Source organism: Rhinatrema bivittatum, chromosome 8, assembly GCF_901001135.1.
Source record: "Rhinatrema bivittatum chromosome 8, aRhiBiv1.1, whole genome shotgun sequence".
In the NCBI taxonomy this organism is placed as follows: domain Eukaryota; kingdom Metazoa; phylum Chordata; class Amphibia; order Gymnophiona; family Rhinatrematidae; genus Rhinatrema; species Rhinatrema bivittatum.
Genome location: NC_042622.1, coordinates 200,760,315 through 200,781,158, shown reverse-complemented (window position 1 = coordinate 200,781,158; position 20,844 = coordinate 200,760,315). Strand labels below are relative to the sequence as shown.

The window sequence follows — 20,844 nt, the reverse complement described above, 5'->3', positions numbered from 1 at the left end:
AAATACCTCTGCTTCCTTGTCGGGAACCAACATTTCCAATACAAGGTCCTTCCATTCAGCCTAGCGTCAGCCTCTCTGGTTTTCACGAAGTGCCTAGCAGCAGTAGCTGCATACTTAAGAAGACTGGGCACTCGTGTCTATCCTTACCTGGACGACTGGTTGCTGAGAGCTCAGTCATTGGAAGGAGTTCCTTCACTCCCTCCACCTTACAGTGCAACTACTACTCACATTGGGATTTCTAATCAATTATCAGAAATCTCACCTGCTTCCATCTCAGTTCCTCTCCTTTACCGGAGCGGATCTCAACACGATCCAAGCAAGAGCTTTTCTTCCCAAGGACCGAGCTCACACACTGGTGTCGTTGGTGCGAAACATAAGATCTCGTCAAACCACGACGGCTCGTCATCTAATAGTCTTGCTGGGGTATATGGCATCATCGGTCCATGTTACCCCTATGGCTCGTTTAGCCATGCGATTAACTCAGTGGACATTAAAATCCCAGTGGTCAGAGTCACATCATCCAATGTCCAACATTATCCACATCACCAGGCGACTTCATCTCTCACTGGCATGGTGGATCCTAGAGTCCCATCTACTTCAAGGTCTACCCTTTCAAACTCCAGAACCTCAAATAGTATTGACGACCAATGCTTCCACTCTAGGGTGGGGAGCACATAACCACCTACAGACTCAGGGAACCTGGTCAGTAGAGGAGTCACAACACCAAATAAATTTTCTGGAGCTCCGAGCGATCAGATATACTCTCGCTGCATTTCAGGATTGCTTGTCCAACAAAACAATCCTGATCCAGACAGACAATCAGGTAGCAATGTGGTACATCAACAAACAGGGAGGAACCGGATCCTACCACCTTTGTCAGGAGGTAGCACAGATTTGGGCTTTTGCTCTCTCTCAGGCCATGCTTCTCAGAGCGACCTACCTGGCAGGTGTGGACAATGTTCTAGTGGACAATATCAGTCAGGAATTTCAGCCTCACTAGTGTCCCTCAACCCTGTCATTGCAGTTTATCCCGGAAGTGGGGGGTGTCCAACCATCGACCTATTCGCATCTCTGCAGAATCGCAAGGTGGACAACTTCTGCTCTCTCCATCGCAGTCCCAACGTTCCACCTCGAGACACGTTCGCCCTCTCCTGGAAGGAAGGTCTCCTTTATGCCTACCCACCATTTCCTCTCATCAGCAAGACTCTCATGAAGCTATGCACGGACAGGGTCTAATGATTCTCATAGCCCCCTACTGGCCACGTCAGCCTTGGTTTCCCATCCTTCAGGATCTCTCTCTGTGTCCACAGATTCCTCTAGGCTCGGACCCGTCCCTCATATCTCAGAGGAACGGCCAATTGCACCACCCCAACCTTCAGGCCTTGTCACTGACGGCTTGGATGTTGAAAGGTTGATCCTACAGCCTCTCAATCTTTCAGAATCTATATTTCAAGTCCTGGTAGCTTCACGAAAGCCTTCTACTAGAAGGTCTTATCATTCGAAATGGAAAATATTTTCATTGTGGTGTACTTCAAAAGAGTTAGATCCTTTTACCTGCCCCACGAATAAGTTTTTAGACTACCTCTGGCATCTCTCAGAATCGGGTTTACAAACCTCCTCCATCAGAGTGCATGTCAGTGCGGTGGCCACCTTCCATAGGGGTACAGGGGATGTCTCTATCTCGACACAGCCCCTGGTAGTGCACTTTATGAAGAGCTTGCTTCACCTGAAGCCTCCTCTCTGTCCACCGGCCCCGTCTTGGGACCTTAATGTGGTCCCAAGACGGGGCCGCTCATGAAACCTCCGTTTGAGCCTCTGCATTCCTGCGAGCTGAAACATATCACTTGGAAGGTCCTTTTCCTTCTTTTTTTTTTTTATTTTATTTTTAATTGCATTTCATTAATTTACAAACAGAATAAATAGGATGGTAATAACCATCCATACTATAGGAAACTTAATAAAAAAAAAGAAAAACTAGAGATCAATTACTGCCAAGATAAATTTGGAGCCTAACAGAAGAAAACACTGACAAATCAAATGTTGTCAATTCCACACTATCTATACGTTTTCCTTTTTAACAGATATCTTAGAGATTAGGAATGCGTATCTAGGTAAGTTCTAAGCTGATCTGGATAATTGAAGACATATCTAACTTCCCTATGTTTAATAAAACATCTACAAGGATATTTTAGACTAAATTGAGCACCTCTCTCCAAAACCTCCTTTCGCATTTCTATAAATCTTTTCCTCCGCAACTGAGTTGTACGAACAACATCAGGAAAAATCCTTATGGGATATCCATAAAAATCATGCTTTTGATATTTGAAATGTAATCTTAGTACTGTGTCTCTCTCCACTGGGGATGAAAATTGAACTAACAATGTAGCCCTGCTTTCAATTTTAGACTCAAAAGATCTCTCAAGAAAATCCGTCAGATTTAAATCCTCTTTATTTTCCAAATTTTTCCCTGCTTGTGGTTGTAAATAATAACTCTTCAAAATAGCAGGTAAAGAATTTTCTGAATATTTTAAAATATTTTTCAAATAACTGTTGAACAGATCAACTGGAGTTGCTAAATGGATTTTTGGAAAATTCAATAGCCTGAGATTTAATCTCCTATTTTGGTTTTCTAACATTTCAATTTTCCCTTCATATTCCTCAACTGATTTTATTAAATTTGCCTGAACTTTATGGATATCCCCCAATTTTTTATCAAATAGATCTACATTTTTCTCCAGGTTAACAATTTTTTCCTGCGTATTTATATCCTTTTTCAAAGCATCTTGAACTGTTACCATAAGGTTGTTGATAGATTTTTTCATATTTATCATCATTAATCCTAATTCTTCAATAGTAAAATTTTGTGGAACTATAACAGAAATATCCCCAATACCCGATACTTTTTCCATCACTCTATTCTGTTTAAAGGTCCCAACATTTCCTCTTACTAATTCTGGAGAATAAACTTTTAGATTTTCTTGACTTTGTGCTTCTATATCAGAAGTCTTAGTCACATTCACAATATCTCCCGAATTGTTAACAGAATCTTTTGGTAAAGACTGAATTTCATCTGTTTTTGTAGAGGGAGGGACTGGTTTCTCTGGGGCCCCGGGAGTTAAAGATGTTTCAATGGCCAAATGATTCAGATCCTGCTTCTGGCCTGATCCATTAGCGGCCCTCTCCGGGGTATGTGTGGGTACAGTCTGAAAACAATCCACAATTCTGGGCTGTGCCAATTTATTTGGGGTAGAAGTAGATTACATTTCTCTTAACTTCGCTTTCCTCTTGGTGTGAGGCACAGCAAATAAAGCACCCAAACAGGATTATAACAGATACGACAAAAACTTTTACTTAGCTTGAATGAACTCTAGTGCCGCAATAGTCGTTAATCTCCGTTCAAATCCGGGCTAAGCTGGGACAAGCCACGCGCTGGCAGCGGCAAGATTTTAAAAGCCTACCCAGCTCCTCCTCCTGACGTCACTGTCAAAGACCCGGAAGCAGGAAATGGCCGCAGTCCGCGGGTCTTTCAGCATCAGGGCTTCAGCAGAGATATGAAGAATGAAAGCGGGCCTCGCTCGAGCAAACCCTCCAGCAGGTAATTCAAAGCGGCGGAAGGTCCTTTTCCTTCTGGCTTTAACGTCTGCTCGCAGGATCAGTGAGCTACAGGCACTGGTTACATACCCCCCTTACACGAAATTTCTTCATGATCGGGTGGTCCTTTGCACTCATCCTAAATTTCTACCGAAAGTGGTATCTGAATTTCACTTAAATCCATAGTGCTGCCTACTTTCTTTCCAAAGCCCCACTCACTTCCTGCTGAGCGGGCTCTCCATTCCTTGGACTGTAAACATGCGCTTGCCTTTTATTTGGAACGCACTGCAGGCCATAGGAAATCCACCCAGCTTTTTGTACCCTTTGATAAGCTTAAGCTGGGACTCCCGGTCGGAAAGCAGACCCTGTCCTCCTGGCTGTCGGACTGTATCTCCTTCTGCTATCAGCAAGCAGGCCTTCTGCTTCAGGAACGAGTTAAAGCGCACTCCATTAGGGCAATGGCAACGTCGGTTGCACACCTTCGTTCTGTACCTCTCTTTGATATCTGTAAAGCTGCAACCTGGAGTTCTCTTCATACCTTTACAGCGCACTATTGCATAGACAAGGCTGATACACAAGATTCTATCTTTGGCCAGTCTATTCTACGCAATCTATTCTCAGCGTAATATCCAACTTCCTTCTACACCAGCTGGGATATTCAGGCTGCCCGTATACCAAAGAATCACCCCTGTTGTTGTGCCTGTTGCACGGCTTTGGGTGTTTTCGGTACATGCATGGGCATCCTCAGCTTGTTATTCACCCACATGAGGACTACCATCCTGCTTGTGCCAGTCAAAGTTCTAGAAACTTTGACAAAAGTATTCCGTGATTGGGCTCCATCCTGATGATTACCCATATGTGAGGCATAACATCCTGCTGTCCTGTGAGAATACCTGTTACAGGTAAGAAACTTCAAGTTCACCACCTAGCGTAGGGGTGGCCAACATGAGTCCTCAAGAGCCACACACAGGCCAGGTTTTCAGAATAGTCAAAATGAATATGCATATGAGAGATTTGCAAGCTGTGCCTCCATTCTATGCAAATCTATCTCATGCACAGTAGTCATGGTTATCCTGAAGACCTGCCCTGTTTGTAGCTCTCAAGGACTGGCATTGGCAACCCCTGGCCTAGAGAGTTTCAAAAGGAGGTTGCATGAGTTGAGCTAGGACAACTTTGAGGTCCTATACTACTGTAGGTTTGGAATGCTACCACCCTTTCATGAACTTGTGATAGCAAGGGCGGAGGGAGATTAGAGCTCCTTACACGGGCTGGTCATATATCACAATGATGCTAAAATGAACTTTGGTGGAGGATGAGAAAAAATAGGTACTAAAGCAAACTCTTTGGACTACAGGAGACTGGATCCAGCTGGTTGGCCTCGCACTATGTCAAGAACCTCTTTGAAACTGTAAAATCTTCTGGCTTGAAGGCCAGTGCTGTGCCTAGCTTTTTGTGTATCGGTGCAGTTATTCAGAATACCACACAGAGCCCTTGACATACTAGTAACTACTCTGGCACAGCACTCTCTTTTTTTGACAGTTCTTCTGGTGGTAGTGGCTCCATCAAAACACACCCCTTTCTCCTGCCCAAAATCTCCTGTCCCCCGCTTTCCTCTACCTGCAACCCTTGCCCAGGATCCCCCTCTTGCTCTATCTGAATCCCCTCTTTCTTTCCCTCCATTCCTTACTTCACTCTTTGCCCTGCATCTCCCTCATTTTTTCTCCCTTTATGCCCCAACTGCTTGCCCTAACTTGCCCTCCCCCCCCCCTCCTCTCTCCCCCTCCACTCATTTGGCAGCATTCCTCCTCTCTCCCCCACCTGTTGCCACTGGGCCCGGGGATCACGTGCCGGCACTCGGCCGACGTGCACAACCTATGCCTGCCCAGAGGAAGGCGTAAACAATAAAACAAAGGTGGGGGGGGGGGGGGATTTTGATGGGGGCAGGGAAGGTGGGGCGGAGGGAACAGGGAAAGCCATCAGGGCTCCCCTAGGGCTCTGCGCGCTCAAGGTGCACAAGTGTGCACCCCCTTGCGCACGCTGACACCAGATTTTATAATATGCGCGCACATGTTATAAAATTGGGCATAAACTTGTGCGTGCCGGGTTGCGCACACAAATCTACACCCGCACGTAGGTTACAAAATCTGGCCCCATGTTTGTAAGCATGTGATTGACAAGTCTGTATGTGTGTGAGAACCTGTTTGAAATAGCATGTGTGTGAGATTGACAGCTGTGTGAGACAGCATGTATGTGTGTGATTGAGAGCCTATGTGTATGAGACTGTAAATGAGACAGCATGTATGTGTGTGATTTAAAGCATGTAAGTGTGAAAGCATGTGTATGTGTGTGACAGAGGATAAAGTTGCATAGAACTAATTAACAACACTCTCGGGACTCTGCAAATCAAACTTTCCCAGACAGGCAGGCCGATGCAAAAGACGGGCACTCATGATTGAGCGCCTACTTTCCTAAGGCGCGTCCATCCACTTCTCCCAGGCGCGTGATGCAGTAGGCTGAGCTACCGTGTTAAAAAAGGAAGCACTAGAGGAAAGTGTGTCCCTAGCGCCGCCTCTGCATCGGGTGCCCAGAAGATGTGGTTGTCAGTGTGGGTTAGGAAAATGGATGATCAATACACGATTCCATTTTCTCCTGCTACTAGCACATTATATATGGCCTGTACCATGTAATTATGCCTGTATATTGAGCTCCCAGAAATTTTTTTCACAAGACTTTTTTATTTTTTGCACACCGCTACTTTCTGTGGTTCCTCATCCTTTTTATACTAATAGGAGGAAACAGAGAAATCAGGATTTTTTTTTTTGAGCCCTTGAGCATGACATGCCTTAAATTTGCTGCGTTAACAATGGGTGCATTGGCCGTGTGGGAATTTTGTTGAATTTATTTATTTATTTAAAAAATTTTCTATACCGTTGTTAAGTTAAATACCATCACAACGGTTTACAGAAGGGCACGATAAAGTGGGGTAATAGCCTCATCTACATGGAATTTACATAGGATGAGCACTATCAGCTATGCGTTGGATGTGCATTTTAGATGCGCTAATTCCAGTGTTGTATCGAGCGTGTCCAGTGTGTTCAAAACACACAACTAACCCCATGTTTAGGGGTGTGCTAACCTAAGTGCCCGATATTGCATCAGCCCAATGGAGAGCAGAGCTTTTTTTTTTTTTTATCATTTTTAATTATTTGGTCTGTCTGCTGTTTTGAAATATTGGTGTCTGGAAAAATGTTTATATAAATTTTTCATTATTGGATATTCCATTCATCAGCTGTTTGAAATCTGTTCTTTTTATTAGTATAGTTTTACTGCTATTGATTTTATATTTCTAGATTTGTTTTATGAGGAATGGTGATGTTTCTCTTTTTCCTATGTTGCAATGCATACAGTGTCTGGCTTAGGGTTTCTAGTTTAGTTTTTGTCTGCATGGTTCTATTTATGCTTTATATCTCTTCATCCTTTGATAGGGGAGGGTCGGCTGCCATGTAGTTTCTGAGTAGGGCTCTTTAGCAGTCTGTCACCTTCTGTTTTCCTAATAAGAGTATTGGTGTATTAGGGTTGGTCTAATATTTTCAGTCTTGCCTTTTCTTAGGTAGGTTGCTGGCAGTCGATGCTATTCTGGTAGGGGAGGTTTACTGTTTATATAATTTCTACTCAGAGAGTGTACTTATCTTTCTGTTGTGTCATTCTAAAAAAAAAAAAAAAAAATAGGAACACTCTTCCTTTTAGCGTTTTTATTTTTATTGTGATGTGTAATGAGCGCTGTGGCAGCTGGCGTAGAAGAGTAAGAACCATTACCTTTACTTACCCTTCTTCCTACTCCCCTCTTATTACTGCATCTGCTAGCACTATACCTATCGTTCGACATCCAGTGGCAAAGGCCTGATTACCCACGCCGTTAGTGGAGAATCTCCCTCTGAATTTTCAGCCTTCTGGGGGGGGGGGGAGTTACCCCCTACAGTAGTTTTGATGTAACTAGCCGGCGCTCATTGCTACTGAAGCAGTCATACCACCTCTTCAGACTGGAGGGAAGGCCTAGTGCCTGTGAGTACCCCCTCCTAGCAAACCAGTGATGCAGTAGCCGTAAAACGCCTGCTTAAAAATAGCAAAACATATACAAATCCAATGCTTTGTAAAGAACTGCTACAGCGCTTTAATTTTACGAGTAGTAACTTCATGTAATCCTCCGCCCTTTTTCTATATGTAAGAAATAGCAATAAAATCAAACTCAACCGCATAACCCACCCCCCCCCCGGGACAGATAATTGGCGACTGGAGCAAGTAAAATCTGCTGACTGACAGCATCGCAGGCAGTAGATAAAAAATGGAAGACAATTCAGAGTGAAAGGCTCAAAACACCCAACTCTGCTCCTCTGCCCCGCTGGCTCTTAGTTCCTGTGGCTGATTGCCTGCGGGAACCAATAGACGAACAAGCTCTACTTCTGCTTCTTCCCCTCCCACCTAGCAGCATCATGAAAGGCAGGGGCAAGGAATCTCATTGAAAGCTAATTGGCTGCGGGAGATAGAGGCGGAATCACGAAGGACCTGGCGATTGGCTGCAAGGGTCGTAATTACGGAGGACCAGCTGATTGGATGCAAAGGAGGACCAGCTGATTGGCTGCGGGAGGCAAGGGGCGGAATCATTGAGGATTGGCTGCGGGAAGCAAGGGGCGGAATCATTGAGGATTAGCTGCGGGAGGCAAGGGGCGGTATCACTGAGGATCAGCAGTTTCGCTGTGGGAGGGAAGAGTTACTCAAGATTAGCTGATTGGGCGCAGGTAACCAGGAAGTGGAAGGCAGACAGGCTTAGCTCTGTTCCGCTAATAAATTTTTGTTCCAGCAGTCTGTGCTTTAGCATGTTGGAGTGAATCAGTGAGAAAAACAAAAGATCGAACGTGTTTGACTCTCTTGGATTTATTAATTGTTCATCTTACCATCGGTCTAATTATCCAAAAATATTTCTGGCGCCTCTCCGCCGAGGGATGAGAGGGGACGTGACCTTTGTCTAGGGCGGATTCCTCATAGTCCACCTCCCCAGCTCTGTGAAGAGCTGGGGGCGGGCTGTAGCAGGCGGGGAGGGGGCGAACGGGATCCGGAGGCGTTCAGTACACGTAAGGAGCGAGCTGTTCACGCCATGACTTCTTTCACGCGCTTCTTGGAGTGGATTTTTTTCCTGTACTTCTTCTCCCACATCCCCATCACGCTGCTGATAGATCTGCAGATTCTTCTGCCCGCCAACCTGTACCCTCAGGGGGTGAGTTATAGGGGCCCGGACCAAGGAGTGGATGGTCCGTTGAGTGTTAGGGGCTGTGCAACCAGGTCCAGGCTCCTTCTTGCTCCCGGCAATGGTGGCCTCCCATGACCTCCCTCTCCTTGCTTTTGCTATTTGTACGGGTCATGAAAACGTGTATGGGGGATTAATAGCTGTTGTTCATACATGTTCAGTAAAAAGCCTCATTTTCTGTTGCCCTATTGGTGTGCACAGTGCTGTACATGCATATGTCAGCAGAATCCTATTGCCAGGGTTATACAGGTGCCTTAGGGGAGAGGGTATCCACTACAGTTCAAATACCAATCCAGTCGGAACCATCTGAAGAGGTGGGCCAGATGAGCACTAAACCAGAAGGTACCAGCCTACTGTCAGCACAGCAACAAAAACGAGCTCCAGGGTAGCTATAGAAGCAGCCGCATCAATGAAGGGAGACCGACCAGCTGTCAGAGATGGATCTCCTCCAGTCACGGGGAGGGGCTCTGCTGTTTAGGGTCCTGATGGTCCTATTACCAATGGCCAGTGTATAACCTGTTTGTCTTTTATCTTTCAATCAAATTGCTTGGCCATCTACAGCTTTCCCTGTTGTGCAAATACTAAAGCTTCATATTGGTGCTGAGGCCAGTTTATTCATCTTCTTTGTGTCCACTCTCCAAAATTATATTTATTTCCTATAATGCATACATTCCAGCACTCATGAGTTGGCCACAGCAAGATCCTGTACTGTGCAGGGTCCATCCTTGAGCAATAGATAGACTAAAAGGTGTTGCATTGTATATCTCTGTCCACAATTGCAGGTCTCAAGTGTGCTGAAAGTTTATCTAGTGAGGAGTTAGACTCCAAGGACATCAGTATTAGATATTGGCAGCATAGTGTACTGCCAAGTTATGAACCTGCACACACTTATTTGATTTGGTTAGAGGAATTGGGTCTTGGGTGGAAGGTATATTTGTGGTTTCAATCTTTTCTGGATTCTAGACAAGTGAAATGTAATTTGAATACATCGGATTGGTTTGTATCTAAAGTCGGAATTCCTCATGGGTCAATATTGTCACATACACTCTTTTTGCTCTTGTTATGTTCAATGTTGGATTCTTTTAATATCTTCTTTAAATGCTATATTTTCTTACAGATCAGCTTTAAACCTATCCTATCCCTCCCATTAAAAAATTTACAGCAAATGCTTCAAGCTTACATTTAATCAATATAAACATCTAATTATCATACTTGAGAGGAGCACCAAATCTTGATCATATCAGAATTTCTCTTGTACTGTCATTTTTGTAAACTAGCAAAAAGACTTTATGGTACATAAAGTATTGTTAGATGCCTATGGCTTAAAAATATATTATTGTTTAAGTTCTATAGCTCATAGTGAAAGGATCAGCTAAGCATGTGGCTTTATTACCTTCTGCTTTTTACATTTTATTTCTAGAAAAGAGTTTTGCATCCAAGCACAGGTTACCACACATGGAATCATGACTAACAAATAAATAGAAACTCCTGTTGCATCTTCCTCCCACATGATCCATAAAGATATGCACTGGGAACTTTTGCTTGTCAGTGGGGTGTCAGAGCTGGTTCACTTCAGGGTTTTCATGTTGCAAGGAGAGATGTGATATCACTATCAGACATAAGTGGCAGTTCGCTGGGTGCTGGAGCACCCCCAAAATTGTCTCCTGCATATCTGTAGATTGGGAGCTTGAAAGCTTCATGCTGCCAGACTGTGGAGGAGGGCAGTAAGGAAGTGCTTCTGTCTCCCTGCTACTGCTTCCGCTTCCTCCTGCAGCCTATTGGCTAGCTGTAGAATATTTGAACAATGGGCTGCAGGGAGAGCAGAATGCAGCAGCAGACAGACTTCCTGAGCTGCAGTGGAGATGGGGAGGGCAGCTGATAGAGGGACAGAGGAGCTATACTATATGAAGGGTAAGAGGGGGGCTGAAAATTGCTGGGAGATAGTCTAAAAGGGGATACTGGCTGGGAGAGAATACTGCTGGGAGAGTCTGGGTGAGGGGCTGCGAGAGATGTTGAGGGAGAGGAGTAGACCTAGGATGGGAGGGGCTGGGAGAATAGCAGAGAAGGCTGACGAGAGGGGACATGGACTGAGAGAAGGGAAAGGGGGATACAAGCTAGGAGAGAAAACATGGGCTGCAATAAGAAGGAGCAGGGGTGAGTAGTTAGATGAAGAGGAAGAGAGAGGTTAAGAGAATTGGGCAAGGAGCTGTGTGGACAGGAGTGGGGCTGATATAGGAAGAAAACCAAGAGAAAGTCTGTGATGAGAGAATCCTGGGAAGAGGCAAGAAGAGAGAGGACGAGATGAAAGTGATAGGAAGGGGTGAGATTAGGAGGAAGTGAGAAGATAAGGAGCTATGGGGAGACAGTGGGTAAAAAGAAAAAATAACAAATGGTAAAGATATGAGAGGAAGACCAGAAAATAAATTTTAACAGAAAAGGATTGAGGAGGCAAAGAGGAAACTAAGAGAAAGTCAAGAGTAAAAGGTTGGAAAATAATCTGAAATTTGGTGGTTTTCTGTGCTAGCTGGACAAGTATTATCTTCCCTTTTCTTCCAGCTCTATAGTCACCAGAGTAAATAAGGTATTTTACTAGAAGGAGGAGTAGGTTGTGAAGGTGGGCCATATGACTGGCTCAAATCTCTCTCTCAACATTTGGTAGCTCCAGTATGGAAATGGGTGTCGTCAAAGGCTTGAATTGAGCTGAACATTGTTCTAAAAAATAAATAAAACATTCCCCTGTGATAGCCTGTAGGAGACAGCAGTTATCTCTGGCGTTTACAAACTGAGAGTAGGAAACACCATGTGTAGCTGTGGCCCTGGAGCTGGGGAGACACTGACTGCTGAGCTGATAGAGCTCAGAGCTTGCATGTGTTGGAGTGTCTTATGTGGACTCTGCAGGAATGGGAGTGGCTCTGGTCTGGAATCTGTGAGAAGTGCTACGGAGGGTAGGGAGGCCTGAAGTAGTTTAAGAAAAACAGTGCCCGGTCTAGAGAGTGCAGAGCAGGGAAGTGATCAAAGCCCGTGGAGGAGGGGGAAATCACAAATTTCTTAGTGTCCAGTCAGATGAATCCAGAGCAAGTGGGTTATACACCTCTAACAGCAGATGGAATCTGAGCAAACTGACGTCACCATATATATACTCCTGCAGTGACATCAGCCTGCCAGTATTCTCCATCTCCAGCAAATGGTGAATGTGCATCTCCCTACTGGGGATTGCTTCATTTTGTAAAACGAAAATTAAAAATATTACATTATCCTGCTCTCCTGTGGTGAATCCAAAAGGTCCCTCCCCCAGTTGAGAATTCCTGAGGTGATTCCTGTGGTCCCTCAGATGAGTGCCTTGGTCTGGTAGCTGGTTTTACAGCTGGCTTGGACTTAGCTGCTTAAGTGGCTGAAACATAGCAGGTGCAGGAACCTTGCCGGGACCTACTGTTAAGCGCCGGAGTACTGCTAGTGTGGCAGCGGGACTTTCTGATGGAGGTCTGGATGGCACAGATAATGACACCGATCCTGACTGCCTTGAGGATGGTGAAATTCCCTCCAGGTTTAGAACCATACAGAACTATGTTACGGTTCTTTCATAAAGATGAGCTGCCAGTTTTGATTTCCCAGACCTTGAAAATGCTCAGAGTTCCTGGAGCAGATGCTGTGACGGAGGCGAATAAAAATCCCATTTTGGTTTCCTTGCGTAAGGCCTCTTGTTTTTCCCCCCATGATGGAAGCTATTCAAGAAGTGATTGATCTTGAGTGGGGCACCCCAGAGGCTAATTTCAAAGGGGGTCGGGTTTTGGAAGGCCTTTACCCTCTGGATCCAGTGCCAAGAGAGCGTCTACATTTTCCAGCAGTGGATGCACTTGTGTGTTCAGTCTCCAAGTGGACCACTATTCCCATGGAAGGAGGAGCGGCCTTAAAGGACACCCATGATAGAAGGGTTGTCCTTGCAAATTGTTTCTTGTTGTTCCCTGGTGGCTTGATCTTGTTTACTTCTCTCCCAGGAATCAATGACTCTGTGGTGAACTCCAGGGCAGTTATGGAGCCAGCTGCTGCTTTTTTGGCAGATGCTGGCTGTGATTTGGTCCGCTCTTCAGCCAGAGGAGTAGCATCAGTTATGGCTGAAAACGTGGTCAGCCGATGCGACCTCCAAGGCTAACCTTACCATTTGCCCTTTAAAGGCTCGCATTTATTTGGGAACGAGTTGGAAAAATTGGCCAGTAAGTGGGATGAATCCCCCGGTTCCTCGTTTGCAGATGCCACACTTTTACCATCAAAGGTCATAATAGATCTAAGCGTTTTTGTCCTTATAGAGGAGCAACCCTTCAGAGAACTCGACCTTTTGTTAGGTCTCAATCCTTTCGTCCCCGACAGCTAGGAAGAGGTGCTGGTTCGAGTAGTAGAACCTCCCGACCCTCCCAATGCAGGTTTGCCGACCCACCCCCGGGAACAGGAGATAGGAGGATGTCTTTCTCTCTCTCTTTTATCAGAGGTGGGTTGAGATCACATCGGATCAATGGGTCCTGGAGATGATATGAGAAGGATATGCGCTGGAGTTTTGCAGTGTTCCTCGGGATGTGTTCATGGTGTCTCCCTGCCACTTACCACAGAAGAAGCAGGCAGTGGAAGCTATATTAGCCAGGCTTCTCAGTCTGGGGGCTGTGGGTCTAGTGCCCAAGTCTCAAGAAAATATGGGTCGTTATTCCATTTATTTCAAGGAAGTCTCCTTTCGTCCCATCCTGGATCTCAAAGGTGTCAACCTTGGGGGTGGGGGGTCATGATGGCTCAATAGTTCTTCCTTTCCCCTTTCCTAGCTCATTTGGAGTAAGTTTTGAGATTCTGGCACCATGAACCTTCAAACATAACTACCTGGGGATTTTTCCCCTATTTTAATAATCTGATTCTTCTACTCGGTCATTTTGAAGCTGAGAGCCATGCACTAGGGCTCCTTCTGAAGGCCCAGTATCATGGGCTCTAAATCTGGCCACATGTGTCACCCTTAACAGTGTCAATGACGCCCACCCACCAGGGGCAGACCTAGTGTGCAGAGCACCTGAGCTGGGAACTGGGGCCAGAAAACCTCTGAGGGCAGCACGCTACACTGCCAGCAACCCACCTAGCTGGCCCATGCACTACGGCTTCAAGTTATTATTGTACTTGGGGATGGAAGATACGTAGTCACAGTTTCACCCAGGCACATAAAAAGCATGGCCTGCTGCCATCTGAACTCAAAAGGAGATGCCAACATGAGTCCAAATAAAGCTGCATGCCGGTCTTAGAGGAGGCTCGAGAGGAGGCCCGCGCTCTTGCCGGTCAGGACCTGAACAGAGGTCTGATCTTCTGGAGGAGCAGTGCATCGCTGCAACCAGCCCAGGCCGGAAAGGTCACACGCTGCTCCTGGGGAAGGACTGGGTCCAGGAAGAAGTGGTGCCCTCGCTGCTGCTGTGACAGGCCCGAGCCACTGAGGCCTGAGCTATCCCTGTCTGACGAGACGAGAACAAAGGAGAAGGCCTGGAATAGAGGCAGGATAAGGGGAAAAGACCAAACCGATAAGGATGCCAGAAGCAAAATTAAAAAAAAAAGAAAAATAGACAAATTTTGAGCAAAAAAGAAAAATAAAGACAAAGAGAAAATATAATTTAAAAATAAATAAGGTTACTAGGAAAAACCAATATTTTGCTTTGGCTCCTAAACATTTTGACTGGCACCCAAATTTTCAAAATATTTTTCCACCAGGAGACCCAGCTGCTAGTTAATTCCGTCACTGCATCTGTCTATCATATCCTCTGCTTCTGTGACCAGTCAGGAAATGAAACAGCATGCTTTGCTGCATCTTTCTGCCAGCAGCAGAAAATGTTATGTTCTCGTTTGCATGTGTTTGTTTATATTGTCGGTGAGATAGCTGCAGCGCCCTGCATTAATCCAGTGAAAGACCGGGGCACACTGCCAGCATCTTTAGCACAGGATTGCTTTATCTGCTGCTGGGTTCAAAGTTCTGTGTATGCATTCCAGGTTTGTAGTCAGTGCAGGACGTAAGGTCAGAACGGGGAGGTTATTCTCCTGCCATGGGTGTAAGAGCGACTTGCATAGTGAGTTTCTGAGGGGGTCGGGGGAGGAAAGGCCTCAGCCAGGAAGAACAGACGTAATATTCATCCAACTAATAAGCTTCACTTCATATAGACTTCTAGACAGTACTACAGTGCTCTTATCCAAAGTAAGTATCCATTATAAGTACTAAAAATAGGTTTCACTTAACAGTAACACAGGCTAAGACAGATGGAGTCAACAGAAACTTTGTCTTATCTGAAAGACAATCCTCCCAGCACTAGCAGGGGGATGCTGCAGCTTTAAAAGGAAGCATTCTCTGTGCAGGATAACCAGTACCACTTCAGGTGGCACATAGTCAGAAGAGAACTTAATGGCTCCTGGATATTCATTTACCAGTTGATTTGTGCATGATACTTTGAGTGTTATATCAAGGAGGTTCATCAAGATGGCACCCTAGCCTGCTGCCATGTTGGACATGTTCTGATAATGTGTTAGTTTGCAAAATTTTTAATGAAGGCAAACACACATGATGGTTAGGAAAAGGAAAAGCAGGATAGTTACTCATCCCTCCAAGCCCCTGCCTCCTCGCTCCAAGTCGACTGGCACTTTTTTGGTTTTTTTCAGCACATGACCACCGGTTCAATCTACCTCCCAGGCTTGAATGGAGACGCCAAAGAAGGAAAGGTTGGCGTCTTCAATATTGTGTTATGTCTGGACGGGCTAGAGTAATCCCTGCTGCCAGAAGGGTTGCCTCAGCCCCCCATAGCATGGATTCTCCCCTCTACTGTGAAATGTGAAGGGTCTCGCAGCATGTAATGTTAGAGAGAAAGGACAGGGGCACAAGTGCAGTGGAGCTGTAACCAGTCAAGATGGGCTGGAGGGATGGGAAGGATGGTTTCCAAATTGTTGAGTTCCCCAGGAGTGAATTGGAGCTAAGGTCTTAAGAGGTGGCTAAAGGAGGTAGATCCTGACCTCACTCCAGAGTCAATTGTCATTGCAGGATACCAAAGGCCTGGTTTTGGGATCTACTCCACCTGTACCAGTTTTGCACATTCCCTACAAGACCTTTGGTGCATGATGGCCAGGATCAAGAACAATTTTATCTATTTGTGTTAATCAGCTCTGACCTCAGCAGCAAGCGTAAACTTACAAATTTGCTAGGCAAGATCGAGCTATATAATGGCAAAATTGAAGATCTGCAGAAACAAGTAACTGAGATACAAAATGTGAAGATTAATGTGGTGAAAAACATTACTTGTTTGAGTAGGAAAGTGGGTGGATGGAGAGGACTGGCAAGAAATAAAAACCTTCAGTTAACCAATTTTCCTCTATCTAAATTGCAATCACTATGAGATACTGAAATTTTCCCGATATGATACCTTGAGTATTTTATGCTCCTAGCTTTAAATCAGAACCCTTTAACAAAAAAGGCAGTTAACAATGTATATCACGCATATCACAAACAAACAAAAAAATGATATAACAGCTCATATGCAAACCAATATTTTATTTATACAAAACCAATAAAAATAACAAAATATAAAGTTCAGAAATCATATACAAGTGCTATACCCACCCGATATCTATAAAACCACATACCACCATACACACATACATTCACACATCATAAAACAAATCCAAAAAATGAATTATCTCCCAACATGTTTCGCTACACAGAGCTTCTTCAGGGGAGAGTCCACAATAATCTTCAATTAGAGATTGAGTCGGTATTTTTGAAAAGGTGAAGCACTTCTATTTTCAATCAAAAAGACGCTGAATCATTTCCACAGAATGAAATAATCATTCACATACATATAGCCATCTCTTCCAAGTCTATACAAGGATTGTATATAACAAAAAAATGTTATACAAAACATACTATATGTAAAAAAAAATAAAATAAAATAACGGAAAAAAAATAAACCTTTATACTGCATTTGTATTACGTACATCCATATAGACAATGGGTACAGCGTCCTTCACGTTTTCAAACGTATTGTGCATCTATACAAAAAAACAGATATAATCACAAAATCAGAACCAGCAAAAGGTGAAGAAAATCTGTGGATGCTCTGACTCCCTCAGCAATTAACCTGACTGAATATTTAGAGTCCTCCTTGGAAAAGGTGAAAACGAGGGGGCAGCACGAGTGGTCTCCTTTACTGTGGCCTGGGATAGGGATGTTGTTTCAAGCTTTCTTCAAATATGAGCGGTTAGGATGTGTCCTGATTTATCCAGGGGCACTCAGAATGTAGGGACGAGGTTTATAATGGGACGCCAATGGGTTCCGGATATTGGGGCTACTTTTCTTCTTAAGTTTCCCTATAAATGTATTGTGTCTTCTCTCTGACTCCCTCTTAGCTCTTTGGAGTGTGGTTTATATCTGTTTGTTTCTTATGTTTAAGACAGGCTTAGAGAAAATCTTTTTGCTTGTTGCAATTTATTTTTCTTTCTTAATTATTGCTGTATCTGCCTCTTGCCCCCACCAATAGCTGATGTTGATTAATATGTTATATATATTAATATATATATATATTGCTCTTTTTTTGCTTTCCTTTATATGTATATTTGATGGATTTCTAATGCATGTGGTTGCCATCAGGTACGTTTAAAGGAGATGAAAATAAAAAAAATAAATGATTGTATCTGTGTAGTGCACCTGTCATAGTAATGGAGTGCATGATGACCAATACAGAACAAACGTGCCCATCCATTCGGCCCAGTTCAGATTTGTCCACTTTGGGTTGATGCACAAATAATTTCTCACATGCAACCCAATGCCAACTCCTTCCTGCCCCCACGTATTTTTCCTGACTTCCCAAGCCTTTTCCTACCTCTGACCTCCATAGCTGTCCCAAGCCAGCCCAAAATCTGTGAGAGAAATGGCCTCCAGCGCCTCCTTTGGCAGGCTATTTCAGGTCTGGCCATCTTTCAATTTTGCTTCTTGCAAGGCCAATGCGCAAGCCTCCTCCTATAGTATGTCGTCTTTCCAAATTTTGTAATAAATAGCCCAGCCACCAAGATTAGTGAAGATTATGTATAAAAAAAAATGTAATGAATTAAAAATAAAATATGGCTTTCCCATACTCTCTGAAGTTTGGGCTTTAACCATCCTTCCAGGTGCCCCCAACCTTCTTAAAAGCCCAATGCAATCATGCCACCACCGTTTATGGTTTTTAACCGTCATTGCATGCAGGTTAACCCAGCGCTTCACTACCCTCCTATGTGGCACTAGAAGTCGTCCGTCCCCCCCCCCCCTTTTGTTTTGTTTTTTTAATTCCAGTACTGTTTTATCTACACTATCTTTGGGAGTCCATATTATGCATCTACTAAAAAAAAAATATTTCCTGTTGATGTTCCTGAGTCTATCTCCTTTCTGTTTGTTTTTTCATCCTTATAGAAGTGAGGGCGGCTTCTCTAATTTTATCATTTTCTCTTTGAGTCTTCTGTTTACATTCAGAGTAGAACGCTGCAGGCAGATGGTGCAAACTCTAAGTCTCCAGATTGTCTGCCTTAGGTCTAGAGCCCTGCAGTTAGTGCACTGAATAATAGGCATTGAGTCAATTTGTTTCTGTGTGGAACGAATTGTAACGAATCCCACAAATCCCTTAGATTAACAATTAATTTAATTGACCATCTGACCTATGCCTTTGGAAGACTATTTAAGAAAAGTGGGTCCTGGGATAGGTGGGTGTAGGTTAGCATGGGATGGATTTAAGTAGCAATAGCACTTTTGGCTAGACTAACTTTTCTGTGTTAATTGAATTAAATACAAAGCCCCTCAAGGACACCTAGACAAACTGTCACAATAAGTTACAATAGAAAAGGTGAAGTAATTCTAACATTTGTTCAAAATATGCTGCCTATGATATCGAGCAGCCTGGAGGACTGAATATTTTTTGAAAGTTGAGGAAAAACCCATAGCATAGTTTGAAGTCTTTTGTAATAGTGTCGCTGCTTGCATGTTTCATTCATCCGCTTTTCTGCACACTACCATGTCTCCAATAATTGTCTGATAGCACAAGAAGAGAGACAACCCACTTGTCAACCTGGAGAGCAAGAAAGCTAAGCCAGTATGATGTACATATCACAAGGCACATGCAGGCTACACAACTGGCCTTATTTTCACAGGGTGCCACAACTCTTCACGCCTATGGATGCAGTTAGTCAAGGAGCCACGTCAGGGAGCAAGACTGGTCCTGACAAAATGTACCCTCCGTGTGTATTTAATATTATTGCTGCTGCTTTCTCTCCTTATGAAACTCCTCCTGATGAAGGGCTTTTAAATTGCTTTCTGTTTCAGTTAATAGATTTGCTGAAATGGTATACCCTGACATTTAAAGATCCACTGATGATGCAGCCACCTCCTTGGTTTTTGACATTTGTATACTGTGAAGCTCTGCTGCAGCTGCCTTTCTTTCCTGTCGCTGCTTACGCATTCTACAAAGGTGGGTTCAGGAGGACGGCCTTTGAGCTCAGTAACTATTGCACATAAACCTTTAGGTGAACCTTACTACTCCACTGGCCGCTCAACTGACTCCTGCATGCCGTCTCAGCCTCATAGTAAGAGACAGGTCAGCAGCAGCCGTCGGTCAGCCGTGTGTGGCTGGAATACATTGTGATGTCGTCAGATATTGTTAAGGCCATCCTGCCTTTAGTTACCTTTTCCTAAGATGATGGTTAAGTCTTATGAGGAGGTCACATGACGTGTCTGGCAGCTCACAATGTTTGATATTGTCAGTCATGTATAACCTTGAAAGTTCACTATTTCACATGCTTAACTCTGACTGTTTTTAAAAGCTGCCCAGATAGGGCTTACTGCGAGGGGAAGCCTAATGGGCCTCTGAGGTCAAGGCATTGCTGCACCTCTGAACCTGCTTCCCTGCCCTGTCAAATTAAGCATGGTTCTCGTCTCTCCTCTGTAGACAACACTTTAATGACCTCCTCTCGTTCTCTCCCTCTCTCGATCTGGATCTTACAGGTGGCTGCAAGTGGATACGGATTCCAGCCATCGTGTACTCCACTCACGTTGTGACCTCTGTTCTCACCATCATCGTGGAGCTCCTCTTCTCTGACTTCCCCACATTCAAAGTGGGCCCTCTACGCCTCCAGGAACGCCTCACCCTGGTCTCGGTTTACGCACCTTACTTACTGATCCCACTGCTGCTCCTCAACACCATGTTATACAACCCGCACTACAGGTGCGGGCAGCAGAAAAAGCAAAAGTCCAAATAAGCTTCAGCGGAGGAAGAGCAAGTTCCAGCAGCGTAACACACTACTCTCTTAATGTGCCTACAAACCCAACCCCCCTTCTGCTTTCCCTGGAGAGGGAGGGAGCCGGCAGGCTGGCTGCAGCAGCTGAGAAGTGCAGGCTCTGGCTGGACTCTTCCTTCAATCAGCTGAGCCTGTGCCAAATGTCATATGAGACTTCTGATGGAAGCAGGGAAGGTACTATTACTCAACTGCCTTTTTATCATGTCATAATTTTGATTTTTTTTGCCCAACAATAAAATGCACACCCTTGTGTGCTCAAAGTGTGCGTGCCCGTTGGTAAGGTTTGTGTTCAGTAAAAGATTTTCCAGTTAACATGGACTGTTGCATGATGACCATCCTGAGTCAAACATATTTCACTCATTATTACATTTCTTCACTTTCTAGATAACAGGAGCTGCCTTCCTAGGAAAACATGAGGAGGGATCTAGCAAAGCTTGAGGAATGGGGCAGCGTGTGGCAGCTCAGATTTAATGCTAAAACTAATGCAGAGTCATGCATTGAGGCTGCAAGAACCCAAGGGAGTAGTACAGTGTAGGACAGTGGTTCGTAACCTTTTTTCTGTCAGGACATACTTATTTATTTGACAGATGATGCTCGCATGCATAACACATGACTGTCACAGAGCTAATGTAAATCTG

At 44.4% G+C, this 20,844-nt stretch overlaps 2 protein-coding genes across 3 annotated transcripts in view; both read left to right on the top strand.

Annotated features, from left to right (window-relative positions):
• The window catches only part of NLK (nemo like kinase), a 642,623-nt gene extending 623,267 nt beyond the window's left edge, over positions 1-19,356 (top strand). Inside the window, exon 12 of the transcript XR_003858197.1 lies at positions 19,236-19,356. The gene's annotated coding sequence lies outside the window, so the exon portion shown is untranslated. The remainder of the gene's footprint in view (positions 1-19,235) is intronic.
• On the top strand, positions 8,727-20,471 carry TMEM97 (transmembrane protein 97). Of its 2 annotated transcripts, none has more exons than XM_029612549.1 (3): positions 8,727-8,863; positions 19,236-19,380; positions 19,914-20,471. In XM_029612549.1, the coding sequence occupies exons 1-3, from the start codon at positions 8,744-8,746 to the stop codon at positions 20,165-20,167; spliced, it is 519 nt and encodes a 172-aa protein (XP_029468409.1). In that variant the 5' UTR covers positions 8,727-8,743; the 3' UTR covers positions 20,168-20,471. The 2 variants fall into 2 exon arrangements, with proteins under 2 accessions (XP_029468409.1, XP_029468408.1); XM_029612548.1 differs by lacking the exon at positions 8,727-8,863 and adding an exon at positions 14,472-15,098.
• The last annotated feature ends 373 nt before the right edge of the window (positions 20,472-20,844 follow it).